This window comes from Mercurialis annua, linkage group LG6 (assembly GCF_937616625.2).
Source record: "Mercurialis annua linkage group LG6, ddMerAnnu1.2, whole genome shotgun sequence".
NCBI lineage: Eukaryota > Viridiplantae > Streptophyta > Magnoliopsida > Malpighiales > Euphorbiaceae > Mercurialis > Mercurialis annua.
Window position 1 is genome coordinate 1,163,804 of NC_065575.1, and position 19,820 is coordinate 1,183,623.

Genomic DNA, 19,820 nt, shown 5'->3' on the forward strand with positions numbered 1-19,820 from the left:
ATACAAAATTTATATTAAAAATATCATCAACGAGCTATAAGTCAAATGTTATAGATATTATGCATAAGTCTGCTAGGTTGCCGGTTTCTTTTCTCTCACAAACGCTCTATTTCTTCAATTATAATAAAAAATCTATATATTTATATAATTGAAAGGAGCAACGAACTTTCATTCATTCTCACCAAATACAATGTGCAATTCTCACCAAATAGAGCATTCTCATCACTTCCCACTTTTTTAAAATCACTTATTTAAATTATATTTTTTTAATGAGTGTTCTAATCTCTACACATTATAGTGTTCTAATTTATATTAACTTCTAATTTCTACACTTTATAAGATTTAATATATATTAATTTCTAATCACTACAAATTATTTCTTTATTGAATATTAATTTTTTAAAAATAAAATTAATCTAAAATTTTAACAAATTCACATGTTATAAAAAAAATTATTTAATTTTAACATTATAGTTTATTTAATTTTTACCTAATATAAAAGTTATTATTTAAACAATATTAATATTAAAGATCGTCAGTATTTTCAAATAATCTATTATTAACATTAAAAGAGATTATTATTTTATTAATCTACATATTATAAAATTTTCACATTTTTACATGTTTTTTTATAAATTTACCATTTAAATAAATTATTAATTTGATTCCGTATAAATACGTGGGCTTATGTCTAGTATAAATATAATAGATAACATTGGAGTAAATGATTGATCAAATTTAAAAAAAGTTAAAATAACAATTTATTTGACAAATGAGGTATAATTGCTATTCCCAAACCGAAAAAGAAACCCTAATTGAAAAAAGAAAAAAAACAGTGACGGATTAATCGACTCCACATCAAAAATTACTCCCACTCATCGGCTTCACCGCCGACGATAACAAAGCCATTAAACCAACAAAATAATTTATAATTTAATTTTTTTCCACAGTGGGAAGTACACGCAACAAACACCACAAAACAAAAAAAATATTTTTATTTCTTTTTAACTTCTTCTTTTAAACTGATCAACAATTTTTTTGATTAATTTCTGGGTTTCTTGAGATCGATTTGTTTAAGGATGTCTCAACAGGGACAGGCGTCAATAGAGCCTGTGGTATTAGATGATATAATAAACCGTTTGTTAGATTTTAAACAGACAAGAACAGCTAAACAGCAGCAGGTTCAGTTAACTGAGAATGAGATCCGACAGCTTTGTTTAGTTTCTAAAGAGATTTTTCTTCAGCAACCTAATCTTCTTGAGCTTGAAGCTCCTATCAAGATCTGTGGTGTGTACTTGCATTTTAAATTTTTTAAATTTTCTAGTATTTGTTTTAATTTGTTGTTTTTGTGAATTGGGTGTTTTTAGTTTGTGTTTTTGTGAATTGTGTGTTTTTAATTTGAGTGTTTGTTGCATATGGATGGAAAAAGTTGAAGTCTTTTACTTTTGATGCTGCTTTTTCAAGGTAGAATAGTTGTTCTTTTTGATTAAAGAGCATTGGACCAGATGAGAGTAGATGTAATCTCAATATGGTGACAATCTAGGTAGAACGGACACCGACACGGCAAAACGGCCTTATTTTAAGGTTTACTATGTTTAAATTAAAGTTTGGTGTCCGAAACGCCAAGTGTTTGACACGTTTCTGAAACAGGAAACATTGATCGAGCGAAGTGTTCGTGCTATGTAGGTGATAACCATATGAATTTGATTAGGACTGGTTTCAATTGGGGTTCTACTTATTTACTAGATTATTTGCTGTTTTTGTATGTTTATATTTTTGTGAAGTTGATTGCATGATGAACATGATCTAGCAGTGGTCTAGTTGTTTGCTATAGGCTTATGTTGTCCTTAGGCCAATCTCACATTCGGCATTTTTAGTTTCATATTTGTCTTTATGTGGATACAGCTGTGTAAGTATTTGTTTGGTTTGGAATCTGGCTGGTTGAAGGAGGTGATTTGAACTGTTGTAGGCTATTTAGAATGAGTTAAGTGGTTGCATCAGCTATATTATATTTATATTGTGTAGCTTCTGCTTCTGCAATTGCCTTGAGTTTTTTTTTTTCTCTTTTTGTTTGTTGTGTAACTATGGTCCTTGATGATCTTAAATATGTCTATGTACCATTTGAGGTTGAGGTTTAAGTTTATTTCTTTGCAACTGGTTTCTATGAACAGACAAGCAAGAAGCACGTCTATTAGAAAAGGATGGTATGCCATGAAGGAACAAGTCATTCAATTTCTTGGGAACATGAACAAATCTCAGAATTTATTTACTTTATCAGCATATTTAATGCCTTTAGTAGACCACATTAATGTATTAGTAGTTGTAGGATCTACAACTCAGAAAGTTAATTTTACATAGTAACAGAAATTTAAGAAGTATGCTACATCTAGAACCATCAAAACATTAACCATATATGTTTTGAAAGAGATGAGCATTGGAGTTGGAGATATTTTTGATAAAGGAAATTTCCAGTGATTCTTGGTCCTGGATCGGATATTCTAATTACTAAGAATCTTGAACAGTTAGTTTCAATGAAAGCTAACTGTGAGATTTATTGCTTTATTGGAGTAATAGTTTTACATCTTTGTATTTTATTACTTTAATTTTTCTGTTACCCTCGCTGGAATTTTAAAATTGCTTGTATTTAGTTGCAGTAAAAGGAGATAAGTAAAATTATGTATTTCTTGACATTTAATTGCAATGCTCTATCAAGCCTCATTTTTTTTCGTATACTAACCTTGTGATTGGTTTTCCTTGGATTTCAGGTGACATTCATGGACAGTATTCTGATCTTTTGAGGCTTTTTGAATATGGAGGTTTCCCTCCTAGTGCTAATTATTTATTTTTAGGTGATTATGTAGACCGTGGCAAACAAAGTTTGGAAACAATATGCCTTTTGCTTGCCTACAAAATTAAGTACCCCGAGAACTTCTTTCTTCTAAGAGGAAATCATGAGTCCGCTTCTATCAATCGAATTTATGGGTTTTATGATGAGTGTAAACGTCGCTTCAATGTGAAACTTTGGAAAACCTTCACCGATTGTTTCAACTGTCTTCCTGTTGCTGGTCTTATAGATGATAAGATACTGTGCATGCATGGAGGTCTTTCACCTGACTTAACAAGCTTGGATCAAATTAGGAACTTAACCCGTCCAACTGATGTACCGGATTCTGGACTGCTTTGTGATTTACTTTGGTCCGATCCTAGTAGGGATGTTAAAGGGTGGGGAATGAATGACCGAGGGGTCTCATACACCTTTGGGCCAGATAAGGTGTCTGAATTCTTGACAAATAATGATATGGACCTAGTTTGCCGTGCTCATCAGGTTGGTGAAATTTACTCCATTTGTGATCATTGTAGCTCAAAGAGGTTAATGGTTTAACATGACACCCTTTCCTTTCTTTCTTTTTCATCTAGGTTGTTGAGGATGGGTATGAATTCTTTGCAGACAGGCAGCTTGTTACAATATTTTCCGCTCCTAACTATTGTGGTGAATTTGATAATGCTGGTGCAATGATGAGCGTTGATGAAACCTTAATGTGCTCTTTCCAAATTCTTAAGCCTGCAGACAGAAAGCCGAAATTCTTGTGACAAGGGCATTTTTGCAATTCTTTTTCATGCGTACAATTGCTGATGTAAGTTTTATGCTATGAGTTTTATATATTTATTTTTCAACTTATTTCTGAAAAATTAAATATTTTGCTTTGTATGCAACAACGAAGATAAACTAATGTCTCTTGTCCCCTGTTATAGGACTATGCTGATCTCATATATTATCAATGTGTGCTCATCAGTGTTTTTTGGCTTAATTTTCCATTTTTATACTTAATATGTCCACTCTTTAGTCAGCAACTATGACTGAAATGCATGTTCAATGGATATAAGCATTCAAAGCCAAAGTTTTTGCAGTCAATTGGATGATCTTACAATTAAAATTGCATAATTGTTTGAGATATTTTTCTTAAGTTATGAGAGAAATGTATCGAACATATCTTGAAGGTTTATTCTTGTTTAAATAACTGCACTTTTATTTCCAGTCTGTTTACTACATATAATATTTCATTTTATTGTTTCTCGGTACAACATTGAACATTGCAACATTCACTTACCATTGTCTTGTTGCTTTCCCTCAAAACACAAGGCAGTAAAACAAACAAATAATACTGTGCTATTGGCAAGTGTTTACTGAGAACCATTTATAGTTCTGAAGCAAAAGCTACTACTAGAACCCAACTAGATATCATCTTCTTGTTATTTCTGGTATTGGCTGAATCAACTTGTAGAGTTATACCTCTACCTCTTTTTATTTGTTGGTTTCATCATTTATGAAGATCATTGCAGTTCACCAACTTCGTTTTCATTGATTGTCTTCATTGTTGTTACCACCCTTCTAGAGGCCATCCTGGAAATCTAACCATACGTTGTCGTTTATTGATCCTTTATTCTAATGCTAGATTTTTAACTTTCACCATCAGCTTTAAGGCTACAGTTTATTTATCCAAAAATTATGTTTCCACATGCCTATTAGAACATGTCCACCACCATTTTATTTATATTGCTTGATACTGGATCACATTCTTTATCAAGGCCACTATTGTTATTGTTGCTTGTCATATCTTCTCTTTTAAGATTTGTTGCTCTGATTAGTCCTTTCTTAGCTTTACTTCTCTAGATATAGCTACTTAAAAAAAAAAAAAGTCTTGCTTTTGGGAACCACAATAAATTAAATTCTCAAGTAAATAAGCAATCAGAACTAAGTTGTGAGGGGTTGCTTGGTAGTAATTTTTTGTTTTCCTTATGAAAGATGCTCCATTTTTTTGGGGAGATGGAGAATAAATGGGCGAAGAAGCAATAGGATGAGCACTTTATGTATTTACAATTATAAGGATTTCAGGATTGGACATTTTGACTTGTAATGCTGCAAAACTGAACCAGGAGAAGGAAAATATTATAGCTTTTCCATCAAACTTAAAGATTTTACCTTTTCCTTATTATTGAGTTCACAAAACCTTCGTCTCTTTGCATGTGGGAGAATCTATTGTAATTTTGGTGGGTTCTCAAGCGCTCTATCAGGTTCTCAAAATTTAAATGCGGGAAAATTCAAATGTAGGACTCCCAGGTTTGAATAATATGTTTCTCCCGTTAAACTATGCCTGTGGATAATTCCTGAAATGTTTATAATTATGGTGCAATACACCTTTTCTTTATTCTCATTTTGCTCTATGGATTTACTTGCCATCTTGCTAATATGTTGGCACTATCCTTGCAGAGATCAGATCTGTCCGTCTTAATCTATGTAGAAGAAACATATCGAGATTAGATTTCCTGGCACTGAAATTTTGTCAGAACTTCAGACATTACAAATTGGAGATAACTTCTCTCTTACTGAGGATTGAAGTCATTTCATTGAAAATATTGTGATTTGAAGGAGGTAAATTCTCCGAATTCCTAGTTTCGAGCTAACTGTTCTTAGTGCAGTAGCAAAAGCCAGAAGCTTTTTCCTTTTCTTTTCTGAGATTTTGGTGTATATACATTTTTTGGGCTGTAAATGACTACTGCATTGTTACACCACTGATTGTTTTTGGTTATTCAAATGACTTCCATTTAGGGTCTTTACTGATCCTGCTGATAAGGTTTCAGTTATTATAGTATGTTCTTTTAGCAACAAAGGGTCATTTCACCCTTCGAACTCGTAAAAAAGACTTAAATGTCCAAATTTGCGATGTGTGATTAAAAACCACAGTTTGCAAAATTTTGAGTCATTTCGCCCCTCTGAATGCTGTCTCGGGGTTTAAACTGATCCAAAATTGACAAGCTGATGGTTTTCGTTTACGTAAATCGCGAATTTGGACATTATTGATCGCGTGTTTTGTCAGGCCAAGATGCTGAGTCAGGAATTTGTTCCTTTCTCCAGAAAAAAACATGAGAAATTCAAAATTAACAAGCTTTCCATGTGAACAAACTCATAGTTCACTACAGTTTTCATGGTCATGGCTCGCAGTAAACGTGGAACCATGAGCTAGTATGCTTTTTTTTGCATGGCTTGGATCCAGATGTGCTTAAACCCAGAAATAACTGGTTATCTTTTAGTTATATTTATGGTGATGGAGTGTTCTATTGTTTATAAATTAGTCTTATGGAAAGAATTCTCCAGGCAAAAATGAAGATGCTTTGTCTGTGTGTTCATATGCTATTAACGGTGGTTGCAGCTGGAGGCAGTGACAGTCTTTCATTTGCCACTGCCACTAGAGTTTTTCCGAGTCACTGTGGACGACATCGGTGCTCTCACGGGCATCGCGGCCGTCGACCACCCTCCCGTGGATATCCACCACCGACTTCAGCTCCACCGCCATATGGCTATCCGCCCCCTGCTCAATATCCACCGCCGTCGCAATATCCGCCACCCAGCCCTAGGTATCCGCCAACCCCAACGCCACCTTCTCATCGACCACCACCCGTCCGAACACCACCACCTTCACATGAATGTCCACCGCCCACCCAAAAGCCACCTTCTCATCATCCACCACCCACTCAAACACCACCACCTTCACATGAATGTCTGCCACCCATACAAAAGCCGCCTTCTCATTGCCCACCACCTGCTCAATCGCCTCCTTATGGATATGCACCACCTCCGACTCAAACTCCACTTTCTCATCATCCACCACCCACTCAAATGCCACCTCCTTATGGATATACTCCACCTCCTATTCAAAGACCACCTTCTCATGGATGTACACCCCCACCTTTTCATTGTCCCCCACCAAATCAAAGGCCTCCCCCGCATGGATACACCCCTCCTCATCATCTGCCACCCATTCAGACGCCTCCTCGCTATGGATATGCTCCGCCGTCACAAGGACATCCGCCACCAAGACAAATGCCACCTTCCCATGGATATACACCACCACCGCCTTACAGATATTCTCCACCACCACCTTACTTATATTCTCCGCCGCCATATGTATAAGGGCACAAGTCCACACCTTCTACAATGATTGTGTGGAGTATGATAAATGAGTAAAACTATTTTCTCATCAGCAGTGAAGTGTCATTTATATACGATGCATGTGTACTTATGTTGTTTATTAGTATATGTCAAGTGTTATATATCAACAACACTCTAATGATTAATAAAATGTTGCAAAAGTAATATTATTTCCGGTTTAAAATAATTGTTCATTTTGTCAGCTTCATGCAGTTTTAAAAAAATTTATTTAAAATTTGGATTTTTTTAGTATATTCTTATTATATACTATGATTGTTTCACCTTTTTAAGATAATGGTTAAAATTTATAAATATTTAACTGTAATAACGGTAATATAGGAAAATGAATTTTATATTTTGCTATGAACATAAAAAGTTCTCGAACGGAAAGGGTAGGATTTATCAAATATATATAAAACTATGGCAAAATGCTACTGCCCAGGATCGAACTGGGGGCCTTCAGTGTGTAAAACTGACGTGATAACCACTACACCACAGCAGCTTAATGAAATAACATTCTGCTTATTAACATATATAAGGTAAATTGATTATTACAAATACTTATCTAAGCAATAAGCGCCCATATTCTATTTGACTAAATATAAATGAATCCAATTTTTTTTTTGATGAATAAATGAATCCGATTTGAATAATTATTTCTGCTTTTATTGGAGGTGTTTTGAATATTTTTTCGTTAATGTGTTGATCACAATTAATATGTTAAGTATTCCCTCAACACAATTTATAAATCTATGAAAAGAAATATATATATATATGAGATTTATATGTATTTTTTAAATACATTAAAAATCATTTATCTGTTATAATTGTACTCATTAATTATTATTATAGAAAGCTCCACTATTTATTTTAAAAATAATAATTTACTCTAATTTTGTTCAATAATTCAATTATGAAAGATGGATGTTCAAACTCATAGTATTAGTTAAGTCATCACGAAATAGTTGATTCTTGAGCAGTCATAATATTGTTTTGTATTATTTAATTTAAGAAAAATATTGAGATTCGAATTTAAAATCCAGTACACGTATCACAATATCCTTTTTACTAGATTAAAATTAAACAATTATTTTATTAATGAGCTCAAAATTGAATTTAAAATCTTCTAAATGAATATACTTCATTGCAAACCATAATATTAGAAAGGTATAGGGGCGAGATGATTTATTTTAACGATATTCATAAAATAAAAAAAGCTTAACTTCTTACAAAAATAAGGATTTAAGCAATAACTTGAAGAACTTGGCAAAGCTGCTGCCTAGACAGTAAGCACACTTTTGTTTTTACAATAACGCTTCTTTCAACGATATTCATTAAAATAAAAAAAGCTTAACTTCTACAAAAATAAGGATTTAAGCAATAACTTGAAGAACTTGGCAAAGCTGCTGCCTAGACAGTAAGCACACTTTTGTTTTTACAATAACGCTTCTTTCATAAATACGGAGCAATAAGTTTTTAATTTACTCGAATATTTCATGTTAAAATTGTATTTTCGAAATGCCATAACAATTGTTTAAGCCATATCGTGATGTTTCACTCATATTTATAATACCTACAACATGTTATGTATGTGAAACTTTTAATAATATATTTTTCATGAATAGAAGAGCATTAATCAACATGAAAAAGAAGTAGTTAGCTCGTACAAATAACATGATCCAAAGCGTAAAATCAATTTGGAATAGAAACGATGCATATAGAATATAAGATAATATTTTTCACTTATATATAAATTATTGTTTTGTTTCACTAAGCAAACTTATAATATTATTGGCATTATAACAAAATATGAGCTATAAGTCATATTCTCTGTTGTAATATTTCTATCATGAACTTAACACACTTCTAAATTGAATTACAAATTTAATTGATATAATGAAAGAATTTCCACTTATAAGTCATCACATAACATAATCAACCATTAAAATTAATTTAACTAGAAAAATAAATAATTTTTGTTTATAAAATAGAAAAGTTCCGGATAAAGCTGAAATTTAACTACTACTTAATCAACCCAAAATTACATATTAAAATGCATATGCAAGTCTAATTTTTGATTAGTAGTTTATGTTTTATTCTGATATAACAATATTATGAGCTTTAGGGTGAAATAAAACAATATCTAAAATTTAAGTGAATCAAGGATTAAGAGGGAACCAACATTGACATTATTAATTTAAGTGATTTAAGGATTATCTTATATTCTTTATGAATCATTTCTATTTCATATTATTAATTTTACACTTTGAATCATGTTATTTGTACAAACTAACTGCTTCATTTTAAAGTTGATTAGTGTTAGTTTTTTCATGAAAAATGTGTTGCTAAAATTTTCACACTCATGGTATCTTTTTGGTGGGGGTGTGCATTCGGTTCAAACCGAACCGAACCGAACCGAATTTTGGCATTTTTAAAAAACCAAACCGAACCAAAAATTTAGGAAAAGAAAAAATTTCAAACCGAAACGCACCGAACCAGTCGGTTCGGTCGGTTATTTCGGTTCGATTATTTCGGTTCGGTTTACATAGAAATCTGTCTGAAATTTTTTTAACTCAAAACCGAACCGAACCGACCAACCGAAATTTCTTTGAAATTTCAAACCAAACCGAATTTGTCGGTTCGGTTCGGTTTTTCGGATTCGGTTCGGTTTTGCACACCCCTATTTTTTAGTATTATAAATATTGAGCGATACATTCATGATTATGACATAAATTAAGCGAAAGAATTTTTGATTTGAAATCTTTTAGCTGTAATATTTATTTTTTCCAAACTATAAATTATATAGACTTGTTACTAATTATTTATAATTAATATTTAGAAACAACTATTACCTCGTCGATAGCGTGCGTGCGTCGCTTAATTATGTCGCCTTTGGCCGGACAATTCTTTCACAGAGAAAGGACAACAAACCTTTCATAAAGAAAGGACAAAGTAAAACATTCATAAAAAAAACAAGCAATAAAAAATAAATAAAACTAGTATAGTTCATAGACGAATTCATTTTGTTACTGATAGATCTTCAATCTATCGTCGCTTCTTGATAATTGAATTGCGCTTCGTGATAAATTTTAATCCATCAGAAAAATGAAAAAGAATTGACTATTTATTATATTCTATGAAATTAAAATAACATAAACAAAAGGGGTGACTACCGTCAATAGAAAAATTAAGCCATTAACGGCTACCGAAAAAAAATAAGAAAAAAGCTCTAGACGGTTAGGGTTTATTAGAGAGAAAAGAGAAGAGAAGGCGGCTAGGGTTTCTTTTTAATATATCTTAATTTGTAAACACTTTTTTTCTCCCTTCCTAGTTAATTTAGAGCATCTCCAATGGGATGCTACTTTTTATGCTAAATTTAGCATGAAAAAGTGGTAAACTGTTATAGATGGCATAGCATTTCAAATTTTACTTCAATGCACAAAGTTAAAAAGAAATGTTATAATTATCTCTTAATTTTATTAATTGCTAATTATTTAATAATTTTTTTAATTAAAATTTTTTTAATATTTTTTTTAGTTTAATAATGAGATTTTCAAAAGATATAATTAAAAGAATCGATGAATTATATAAAAATAAATTATTTAATTTTTTTATTATATTAAAGTATGGTTTACTATTAAAAAATCAAATCGATGTTGTAAAATTAAATAGAAGTATAAAATTTAAAATGAAAAAAAAAATAGGTTAAAATAAATGCAAAAAATGACCATGGTAGAATTATAATTAATAGTAAGTTGCTATTGGTTGTTAAATTTTAGTATATGCTATAGTCTGTGCTAAATTTAGCATGTGATATAGCATATGCTAAATTTAGCACAAACTATAGCACTGTATTGGAAATGCATTTTAAGATTAAATGCTAAATTATGGCATTAACATTTCATTTTAACATTGTATTGAAAAATACTCTTATCATCTAACTAGTAAGCTTTTATTTAGGTATGTAAAATATTACATATCTAATTAGTAAGCTTTTATTTAGGTATGTTAAATATTACGTACCTAATTAGTAAGCTTTTATTTAGGTATGTTAAATATTACGTACCTAAGTAAATATTGGAGTCCATGAACCTTATAAATTATATCTAGGGTGTTTTCTGTAATATATTATTATTTTTAGAAGAAAATTGATAATTATTTCTAAATCGACAACAATAAATAATCGCAATCTGCACTCTCCAACATGAGGAAGGAAAATAGGAAATAATATTGTTGTATAAGAAATACTAGCTGTATAGTCCTATATTTCTTATAAAGTTTTACCTTTTCTAATTAGTGCCCAAATCAGTACCTAATTACTAGTTCCTAAATCAGCTCTTCTATTATGGCTGAGTATTTGTATAATTTTTTTTTTGAGAATATAATTAAGAAAAAACATTAAAATTTAATCATGTTCTCCAAACAGCTCAAATCTAGGGTTTAGGTTACAAAATTCGCACTGCATGTTTCCTCTATTTAAAGCTTCAAAAAGTTTTGTTTAGGTTTAGTTTACGATCACGTCGACGGAGACGATGGAGCAGCCAAATATTATTATTCCCGATGAGGTGATTGAGAGTATATTCTTAAACTTACCGGCCAAATCCATTCTCCGATTCAACTCCATCTCCAAACATTGGCGTTCAGTTCTCAGCAGTCACCAATTTGCTGCATCTCACAGCCATTACTACCATCTGAATCGGAAGCAATATTCTCTGGTTTTTATTGACAATGAGTCTATAAATATTGTAGATTACTCCTCGCTAGAAATCGGAATGAAACAGAAAGATCCATCAGATAAACTCAAACCAGTGACCGTCTCCGCAAAGCAACTCCCTTTTCCTCCGCCTCTGCAATTTGTTCCGCGGCCCAGGGGGAGAAATTTACAGTTGGAGTCCAAATTATTTTGTTCTTGCAATGGAATTTTATGCATCGCCTGGCGTTATGCTCCTGATTTCGTCACGGTGTAATGGAATCCGTGCACCAATGAGTACAAAGAATTACCAAAAACTGGAACCGTCGGCTGTTTAGTTTTTCTAGGGTTTGTTTATGATTCATCCGACAATGACTATAAAGTCATAAAAGTCAAAGAAACATATTCGCATCGCAAGTTATCAACAATTTATACATACTCACTTAGATCGAATTTATGGACAAGAATTGCCGATGATTTTCCATATGAAATTGGTGATAACACGACTCTAATAAATCAACAACTGTTTTGGTTCAACGTTGATAATGAAGATAAGAGAGCTAATTAGAGATTATCTATGATCCACAAGAGTCTACTTTCAACATATATAAGGTTCATGGACTCCAATATTTATCTCGCGTCATTTTACATAATCAGAGTCTTATTTCGCCCTCAATTTTTAAATTTTGTAACTTTTTCTATAATTTCTCTCTTCGTTTTTATTTTTTCATTGACATTTATGTTTTCGAGCTTTTATGGAATATATAATCAATAATTTTAGATTTCTTTTGAATAAACCACTTGAATTATAAAGACAAAATGAATAAACATATAACTATATGATCAGTTTCGTATAAATATTTATTAAAAATAATTTTAATATGATGTGATAAAACAATTGACAGTTTATATATGATAGAATTTATTAATTGTGTGACTTGGCAGTCTATGAGTTCCATTCAATTTCAAAAGTTGAATGTTTCATGGAAGGAATATATATGTTTAAATGTTTTAAGTATTTTTCCGATTGTGTACTTACTCAGAATCTCTGCAAGCCTGCACATTATAAGTTCGCAAATAAGTATAATGTACCATGTCCAAAACTCCAACCATAATTTACGGGAGACTCATCCAACTTGGGCAAAGGATGTTTTTCTATGATCAAGACTATCGAGGAGCTCATAATCCATCATTAATTAAGTTTTGTACTTAATCGACTATTCCTAAAAATGAATATATAGATTAAAAATTTGAAGTACTGATAGAAGACGTGTTTTAATTTTGAAATAAAAGAAACGTTTTCTTAGAGTAATTTGTTCTACTAATAATGTTGTGTAATATTTTTTCTATTGATGATAAGAGAGTTGATTTTAATAATTCAAATTAGAATCAATTATATTTGTAATTAAGAAATTTAGGAAAGTACTCCTGTTGACCTGACATGAAACAGGCATATTGCGCTAGTACGTATGCGCTGCCTGATTCGCAGATCGTCTTGAAAACAAAACATAAATTACTAAATTGCTTCCCTAACTCAATACAGTCCTCAATTAACAAATCTGACTCAAACCGGCTGGGGTTCCTTAAGGCCAAAACCACCTCTAAGGCATCTGATTCGATGATAACATTAGGGCAATCTTTAATCCAAGCGAACTTTTCCTGAATGCCCATAGATACCGCTGTCCTTGGCTTAAAAATACCAGGAATGCAGCAAAACCACAGAACTGTCGCGAACCACACAAACAAGACCTGCTGAACCACCATTCCTAGAACACCCAGCATCGACATTTGTTTTAATCCATCGCGAACTCGGTTTGACCCACTTCACCTGCCCGTTACTCTTCTCCAGAACTGCAGAATTATACTCAGACCTGTTACTCCGAGCATTTCGCCAAGCCACCAGCTGATGACCCGCCAGATTCAAGACTTCCTGCACAGAACTCTTTTTCTCCGACCAAACCACTTCATTGTGGTGCACCCAGATGTTCCAACAAATCAGAGCAGCAAGGCAGGCATCATCTTCTTCAAACTCAGCCAGCCAAATAGAGAACCAATCAATCACGTTAACACAGGCATAGAAAATGTGTGTGTGGAATGCTATACAATTTTTCCCAATTAGATCTTTATCCTTTTTTAAAAAAAAAATATTTCTTAATTCGGCATCATATATGAAAAAAGGTGATATTTAACCCATTTTAAAGCAGCATTAATTTATAGAACTTATAGCCGAATCATGTAATTTGTTTTATTTTTTTTGTTACATGGTCCATGAGGTCAGGGCCGGCCTTAGAAGATATGAAGCCCTAGGCGATTTTTCTAGAGTCTTTATAAAAAGAGAAAATTAGGAAAAATACTCTCTTTTTAAAAATAATATGATTTTCTACCTCAATAAGGAAAAGATAGAAAAAATACCTCACTATTTTAATATATTTATTTTTTTACTCTAACACCTATTTATATTATAATTATACCTATTCATTATTATTATTTTACTCTAACTATATTATTAGGGATTTGTAAGTGACAACTGTCATTTTTTTTCCTTTTTTCTCTCTCTTTTTCTCTTTCTCTCTTTCCTCTCCATTGGCTTTCTTCTTTTATGTTTTTTTTTCCGCCATTTTTTTCTTCATTTTCTTCTTCTTCTTTATCTTTATTTCTTCTTCATCGTTAATTCATCGCTCCATCGTTGTTCCGCCATCATCCCGTCGTCGCTCCGCCGTTTTTCATATTTGATTTTAGCGATTTTTTTCAACTCGTGGTGATTAATACGATTTCTTTTAACTTTCAGATCTACATAAATTACTCTTGAATTTTTCCAATTCTAAATCTAAAAATCTGTATTAAAAACGATTTTCTGCACAAAAAAAAACGATTTTTGCAAAAAAAAAAAACAGCTTCTGATTATCATATGGGTATCATTACTGCATTATCATGTAAGTATCATAACACTGCAGAGAAAATTGATTTTTTACTAAAAAAACAGTGTCTGATTATCATATGAATAACACTGTATTAATATATCGTTATCATAACATTATATGATTATGATAAGGTTATGATAATAGAAATGTACGATAATGATAATAGTACAATAATGTTTTTATGATAATATAATGATAAGCTTATATAGTATGATAATATGATACTTACATGGAATTTTTTTTACAGAAATAGTATCATATGATAATGTTTTATCATATGATAACGAGATAATAATATTTATGGTACATATATGATAATATCTATGATAATATATGATAAAATAGTTTCTGATTATCATGTCGTTATCATAACACTGGAGTATGATAATTAGATGATAATGAATTATGGTAAGCTTATGATAACTGGATGATAACGTACGTGAAAATAGAATTATAAATAGATTCATGACACCAGTATGATAACCAGATGATAATAAAATAATAAAGTTATGATAATAGTATGATAATATGATACCTATATGTAAACAAATCACATAAAAATTATGATAATGAGATGATAATGTAAAGATAATAGTATGATAATATGATATCTCTATGAAAAAAATAATTACAAAAAAATTATGATAACGAGATGATAATGTAAAGATAACAGTATGATAATATTATACATGTATGAAAAAAACAATTACAAAAAAATTATGATTATAAGATGATAAGGTGACAATAATAGTATGATAACATGACCTTATTATACTTCATTGTAATACTATTTTCTTCACATTATCATCTCGTTATCATATTTTTTATGTAATTTTTTTTCTTATAGGTATCATATTATCATACTGTTATCATAATTTTATTATTATGTCGTTGTCATAACATTATCATTTAGGTACAATAATACATTATCATCCCGGTATCATATGATTATATTATGATTACGAGATGATAATACAGTGATAACAACATGATAATCAATTTTTTTGTAGAAAATCTTTCTTTATGCAGTGTTATGATAACATTATGATAATACAGTGATACTCATATGATAATCTGAGATTTTTTTTTTATAAAAAATCATTTTTATGCAGTGTTATGATAATCATATGATAATCAGATGCTGTTTTTTTGCAGAAAATCGTTTTTTGTGCAGAAAATCGTTTTTTTCATCATAATATTGTTTTTTCATGCAGATTTTTAGATCTAAAATTGAAAAAAAAATCAAGAGTAATTTATTTATATCTGAATGTTAAAAAATCGCAATAATCGCCATGAATTAAAGAAAAGTTCGCTAAAATAAAAAAAATGAAAGAACAGTGGAGCGACGGTGGAGCGACGGTGGAGCGATGAAGAAAGGGCGGCGGAGCGATGAAGGAACGATAGAGAAGAAAGAAAAAAATGGAGAAGAAAAAAAAATAAAAAAGAAGAAAAAATTGACGAAGAACAGAAGAAGAAGAAGAAGAAGAAGAAGAAGAAGAAGAAGAAGAAGAAGAAGAAGAAGAAGAGAGAGGAGAGAGGAGAGAGAAAGAAAAAAGAAAGAAATATAAAAATATGACAGTTGTCATATGGTTAGAGTAAAAATATATACTTAGAGTAAAAAATCAATAAAAAGTAGGTATAATCATAATATAAACATGCTTTAGAGTAAAAAAATAAAAGTATTAGAATGATGAGGTATTTTCTCTATCTTTTCCTTATTGAGGTAGGAAATCAAATTACTTTAAAAAATAGAGTATTATCCTAATCTTCTCTTATAAAAATATCAATATTCATCGAGTTGTTTAAAAAAATAAGCTCGTTTTATTTTTTCACAAAAATATGCCCACTTTTCATGTAAATGTTTTACAAAGATGTATTTTTGCTAAATCATTAGTCAATTTTAGTAGAACGTTGCTAGATTTTTGATAAATTTATTCTTGATTTTTAAAAAATGTAATTTTTGCAAAAAAATAAAAATATTAAAGGCATATTTAGCATAATTTTTTTATTCGAAAAATAAATACACAAAGATTAACCTTAAACAATTTAAAACATGTGAATTATTAGTGATTTTTTTGGTATTAGTACAAAAGAGTTTAATTAATTTTTAAAATGAAAATAAAAAACTAATTTACTAAATAAATCAATATAAATATAAATAAATATATATATAGATAGATAGATAGATAGATAGATATTTTGAGGATTTTATATAATATGAGCCTCTTAGAGTTTATTTTTTTTATTATTATTAAGGGGTTTAAGCAATTTCATAATAAATATTAAAATATCATCAAAATAATCAATATATGTATATTTTTTTTAAATATTTAATAGTATAATATTATTTTTCCAATGGACCCCATAAATATTTAGAATATGTGGCTCTAGGTATAGGTCTTAGTGGCTTATGCCTAAGACCGGGCATGCATTAGGTTTCCTGAACGGTACCAACTATGAGACGACACCTTTAACCCTTCCACATTCAGTCACTCGAGCCGTGTAAGTCGCTTGCGGGTACAAACTTTGGCCTCAAATTTTAAATGGATGCATAGGTTTGAAAAAGAAATAATGAAACTAAAGAAAAATTTTGAAATTTTAAAGTTTTAAAGTTTTAAAAAATATCATCAATAAATAAAATTTGTCAAAACAAATTTATTGAAAATATTTGATTGGTAAAGTTTGTTTTATTTCTTCAAAATTATGTTCCTCAAAGTCAAAAATGATTTAATTAAGTTTAAGCCAGGTAATTAAAAGGTTTTTTGTTTGATTGAAACTTTATTAACGTTTAAGATCCGTTGAAGAATATTTGACTTCTCCTTATTAGTACCATTGACTCTTCATTAATACAATATAATTATATAAGTTAAAAGGTAAACAAAATATGCACAAAATTATTTTGTGGCCCTCATAATTCTGAGGCCCTAGGGCCTAGCTAGACACACCTAACAAACCGCGCCGCGCCAAATGCAGAAAAACGCGCCATATAATCATAACAGAAATTTGGGACCAGTAGAAGAAGAAGAAGCCAACTCAGTAAAGGTTTTTGTACGAGTATGGTATAAAAACAATCTTACATTCAAAACCTTAGGTAATTCTTTCCATTATCTGAACTTCACTTCTTTACTCTTCTTCTTCTTCCTCCGGCTAAAATATCTTACTTGAACGTTGGAACGAATGTTCAGTAACTCTCCACCAGAAATTCCTTTTGACCTCTGTTTCCTGTAGTGTGCAGGTGTTTGGAGCTCAGATTAGATGGTGGTCACTTGGTGATTCATCATTATTGATTTTACACTTTTGATAGTGTGCATTTTATGCATACTAATTACCATATTTGCTTGGTGTTTATGGAGTGTTTATGCTTAATCATGGATCTTAATTGTGGTTATTGTTTTTTTATGTTAGACGGAATGTTTGGATGCAATATGAAGGTGAAAAGATGATATTTGCTGAGCTTTTATAAAGATTGATGCTTTGGAGAATTTTTGGACTAAAGGAAGAAAAGAAACAGAAGATCTCTTCAGTTAGAGCGTGCCCACGGCGTTTTCCAGAAATCAGGATTTTGTGGAAAGAAGCATAAAAAGCTATAATTTGCCATGTGGCGTCTTAATTCGTTTTTGGAAGTGTTTATTCACTAACACTCTTTATTATTCAAGGTTTATTTTAGGGAAAAAAGGATTCCTATTGCAACACAACTTTTATTAATTTTGAATTAGATTAGTTTTCCTATTGGAGGGATTTAGGGAGAGATTTTAGGGATTATTAGGTTTAGTAAAAATCAAACTCTCAGACCATTTTTTGGTCATTCATTGTTTTTAGTTTTCCATTGTTTTTCACTTTCTCTACAACAATTATGTGTGGCTAAACTCTTTTCTTTCCAACCCAAGGTTAATTAAGGTTTGAATTCATATGATTTGTGAGATTTAATTGCTCTTTATTATTTTCTCAATTTTATTAATATTCATGTATCTTCTATGTCTATTAGGAATTCTATTTTCGTTGATTGTGTAAAAAGGCCTATTACTCAATTATCAAGATAGTCTATGCCAAATTAGAATATTAAATCCGTAATTGTTTAATTGTTCTAATTATTAGTGGTAGAATAACATATTCATGTTATGTGGATACATGATCTAATCTAAATGAACCAAGCTTTTGAGTTTGTTGATTAGAATTGAGTTTCTCTAAATTGCATTGCTTTTGGTAAATTAAATCGTAGAACCTTTTCTAGGGTTGTTTATTCAATAAGAGAATTAATCAAATGGCTTCCATTGGTTAACGATAAACTAAGAAGAAATTAGGTTGTTAGAGCGTCTCAACAACTATAACCAATTTATTGATGAATTTGGGAATTATATTTGCATCGATGATCAATTCAATGAATTAAACTAAGATTGTACCTTGGGTTGGAGTTTTCTCATATTAATTTGTTCTCTCAATTTTCATTATTTGCTTCGAATTGAATTTTAGTTTAATTTAATTTGTTTTTAATTACAAATTTAAACCCCCCTATTTTTATTTGAATTTTGTTTAAGAAATAAGTCTACCCAATCTCTGTGTATTCGACCCTACTTGTCATTATTTACAAGTTATTTTTATTTAGAGAGTAGGAATTATTTTTGTTGGATTCGACACCCACCAACTTTGAATCATGTAATTCGTATAAACTAACTACTTCATTTTAATGTTGATTAGTGTTAAAATTTTCATGAAAAATGTGTTGCTAAAAGTTTCACATTCATGGCATGTTTTTAGTATTATAAATACTGAGTGATACATCTATGATTATGACATAAATTAATACTATGATTTACAAAATTAAGTAAACGAATTTTGAATTTGAAATATTTTAGCTGAGAAATATTAGTTGAATATGAAATATTTGAGGAAATTAAAAAATTATTATATTATGTAAAAGAGGAAATTACTTTGGATCTAAATTGTTCATTCTTACAATTATGGCACATATGCATTGTACACATAAATGGTTATAAGCAAGCAAAATCTTAAAAGAATCACACTTAAAGATAATTGGTATATTTAACTCATACGCCGATGAAGTTCAAGAGTCTCTCGCATCTCTGTTATATTAAAAATCTATTCTACAAAATTGCTCCATGATTTCTGGGTAAATGCAACACAATGTTTCCTGTAATTTTTTGACATTTTAATTGACTTCCTCCTTTCAAATTATTTTCATTAGCATGATCGTACACATTTA

The 19,820-nt window shown here is 30.5% G+C and overlaps 2 protein-coding genes and 1 non-coding gene across 3 annotated transcripts; 2 read left to right on the top strand and 1 right to left on the bottom strand.

Moving 5' to 3' along the window:
* Positions 1-785: 785 nt before the first annotated feature.
* LOC126687112 (serine/threonine-protein phosphatase PP1 isozyme 2) lies at positions 786-5,632 on the top strand. Its single transcript, XM_050381490.2, has 4 exons — positions 786-1,287; positions 2,766-3,325; positions 3,418-3,635; positions 5,270-5,632. Exons 1-3 carry the CDS (start codon positions 1,080-1,082, stop codon positions 3,589-3,591), a joined length of 942 nt encoding a protein of 313 aa, XP_050237447.1. The 5' UTR covers positions 786-1,079; the 3' UTR covers positions 3,592-3,635; positions 5,270-5,632.
* A 61-nt stretch (positions 5,633-5,693) lies between these two features.
* On the top strand, positions 5,694-7,159 carry LOC126687113 (extensin). The gene has a single exon (XM_050381491.2). It carries the CDS (start codon positions 6,137-6,139, stop codon positions 6,968-6,970), a length of 834 nt encoding a protein of 277 aa, XP_050237448.1. The 5' UTR covers positions 5,694-6,136; the 3' UTR covers positions 6,971-7,159.
* A 258-nt stretch (positions 7,160-7,417) lies between these two features.
* TRNAV-UAC (transfer RNA valine (anticodon UAC)) lies at positions 7,418-7,490 on the bottom strand. The gene has a single exon. It is a non-coding gene; the product is annotated as a tRNA-Val (tRNA).
* Positions 7,491-19,820: the final 12,330 nt, after the last annotated feature.

What these genes read in the sequence shown, in the direction of transcription:
- LOC126687112 (XM_050381490.2), top strand. Translation starts at nt 1,080, where the DNA reads ATGTCTCAACAGGGACAGGCGTCAATAGAGCCTGTGGTATTAGATGAT. An exon ending in AGCTCCTATCAAGATCTGTG is followed by an intron (nt 1,288 to 2,765) that starts GTGTGTACTTGC and finishes CTTGGATTTCAG; the next exon opens with GTGACATTCATGGACAGTAT. An exon ending in TAGTTTGCCGTGCTCATCAG is followed by an intron (nt 3,326 to 3,417) that starts GTTGGTGAAATT and finishes TTTTTCATCTAG; the next exon opens with GTTGTTGAGGATGGGTATGA.
- LOC126687113 (XM_050381491.2), top strand. Translation starts at nt 6,137, where the DNA reads ATGGAAAGAATTCTCCAGGCAAAAATGAAGATGCTTTGTCTGTGTGTT.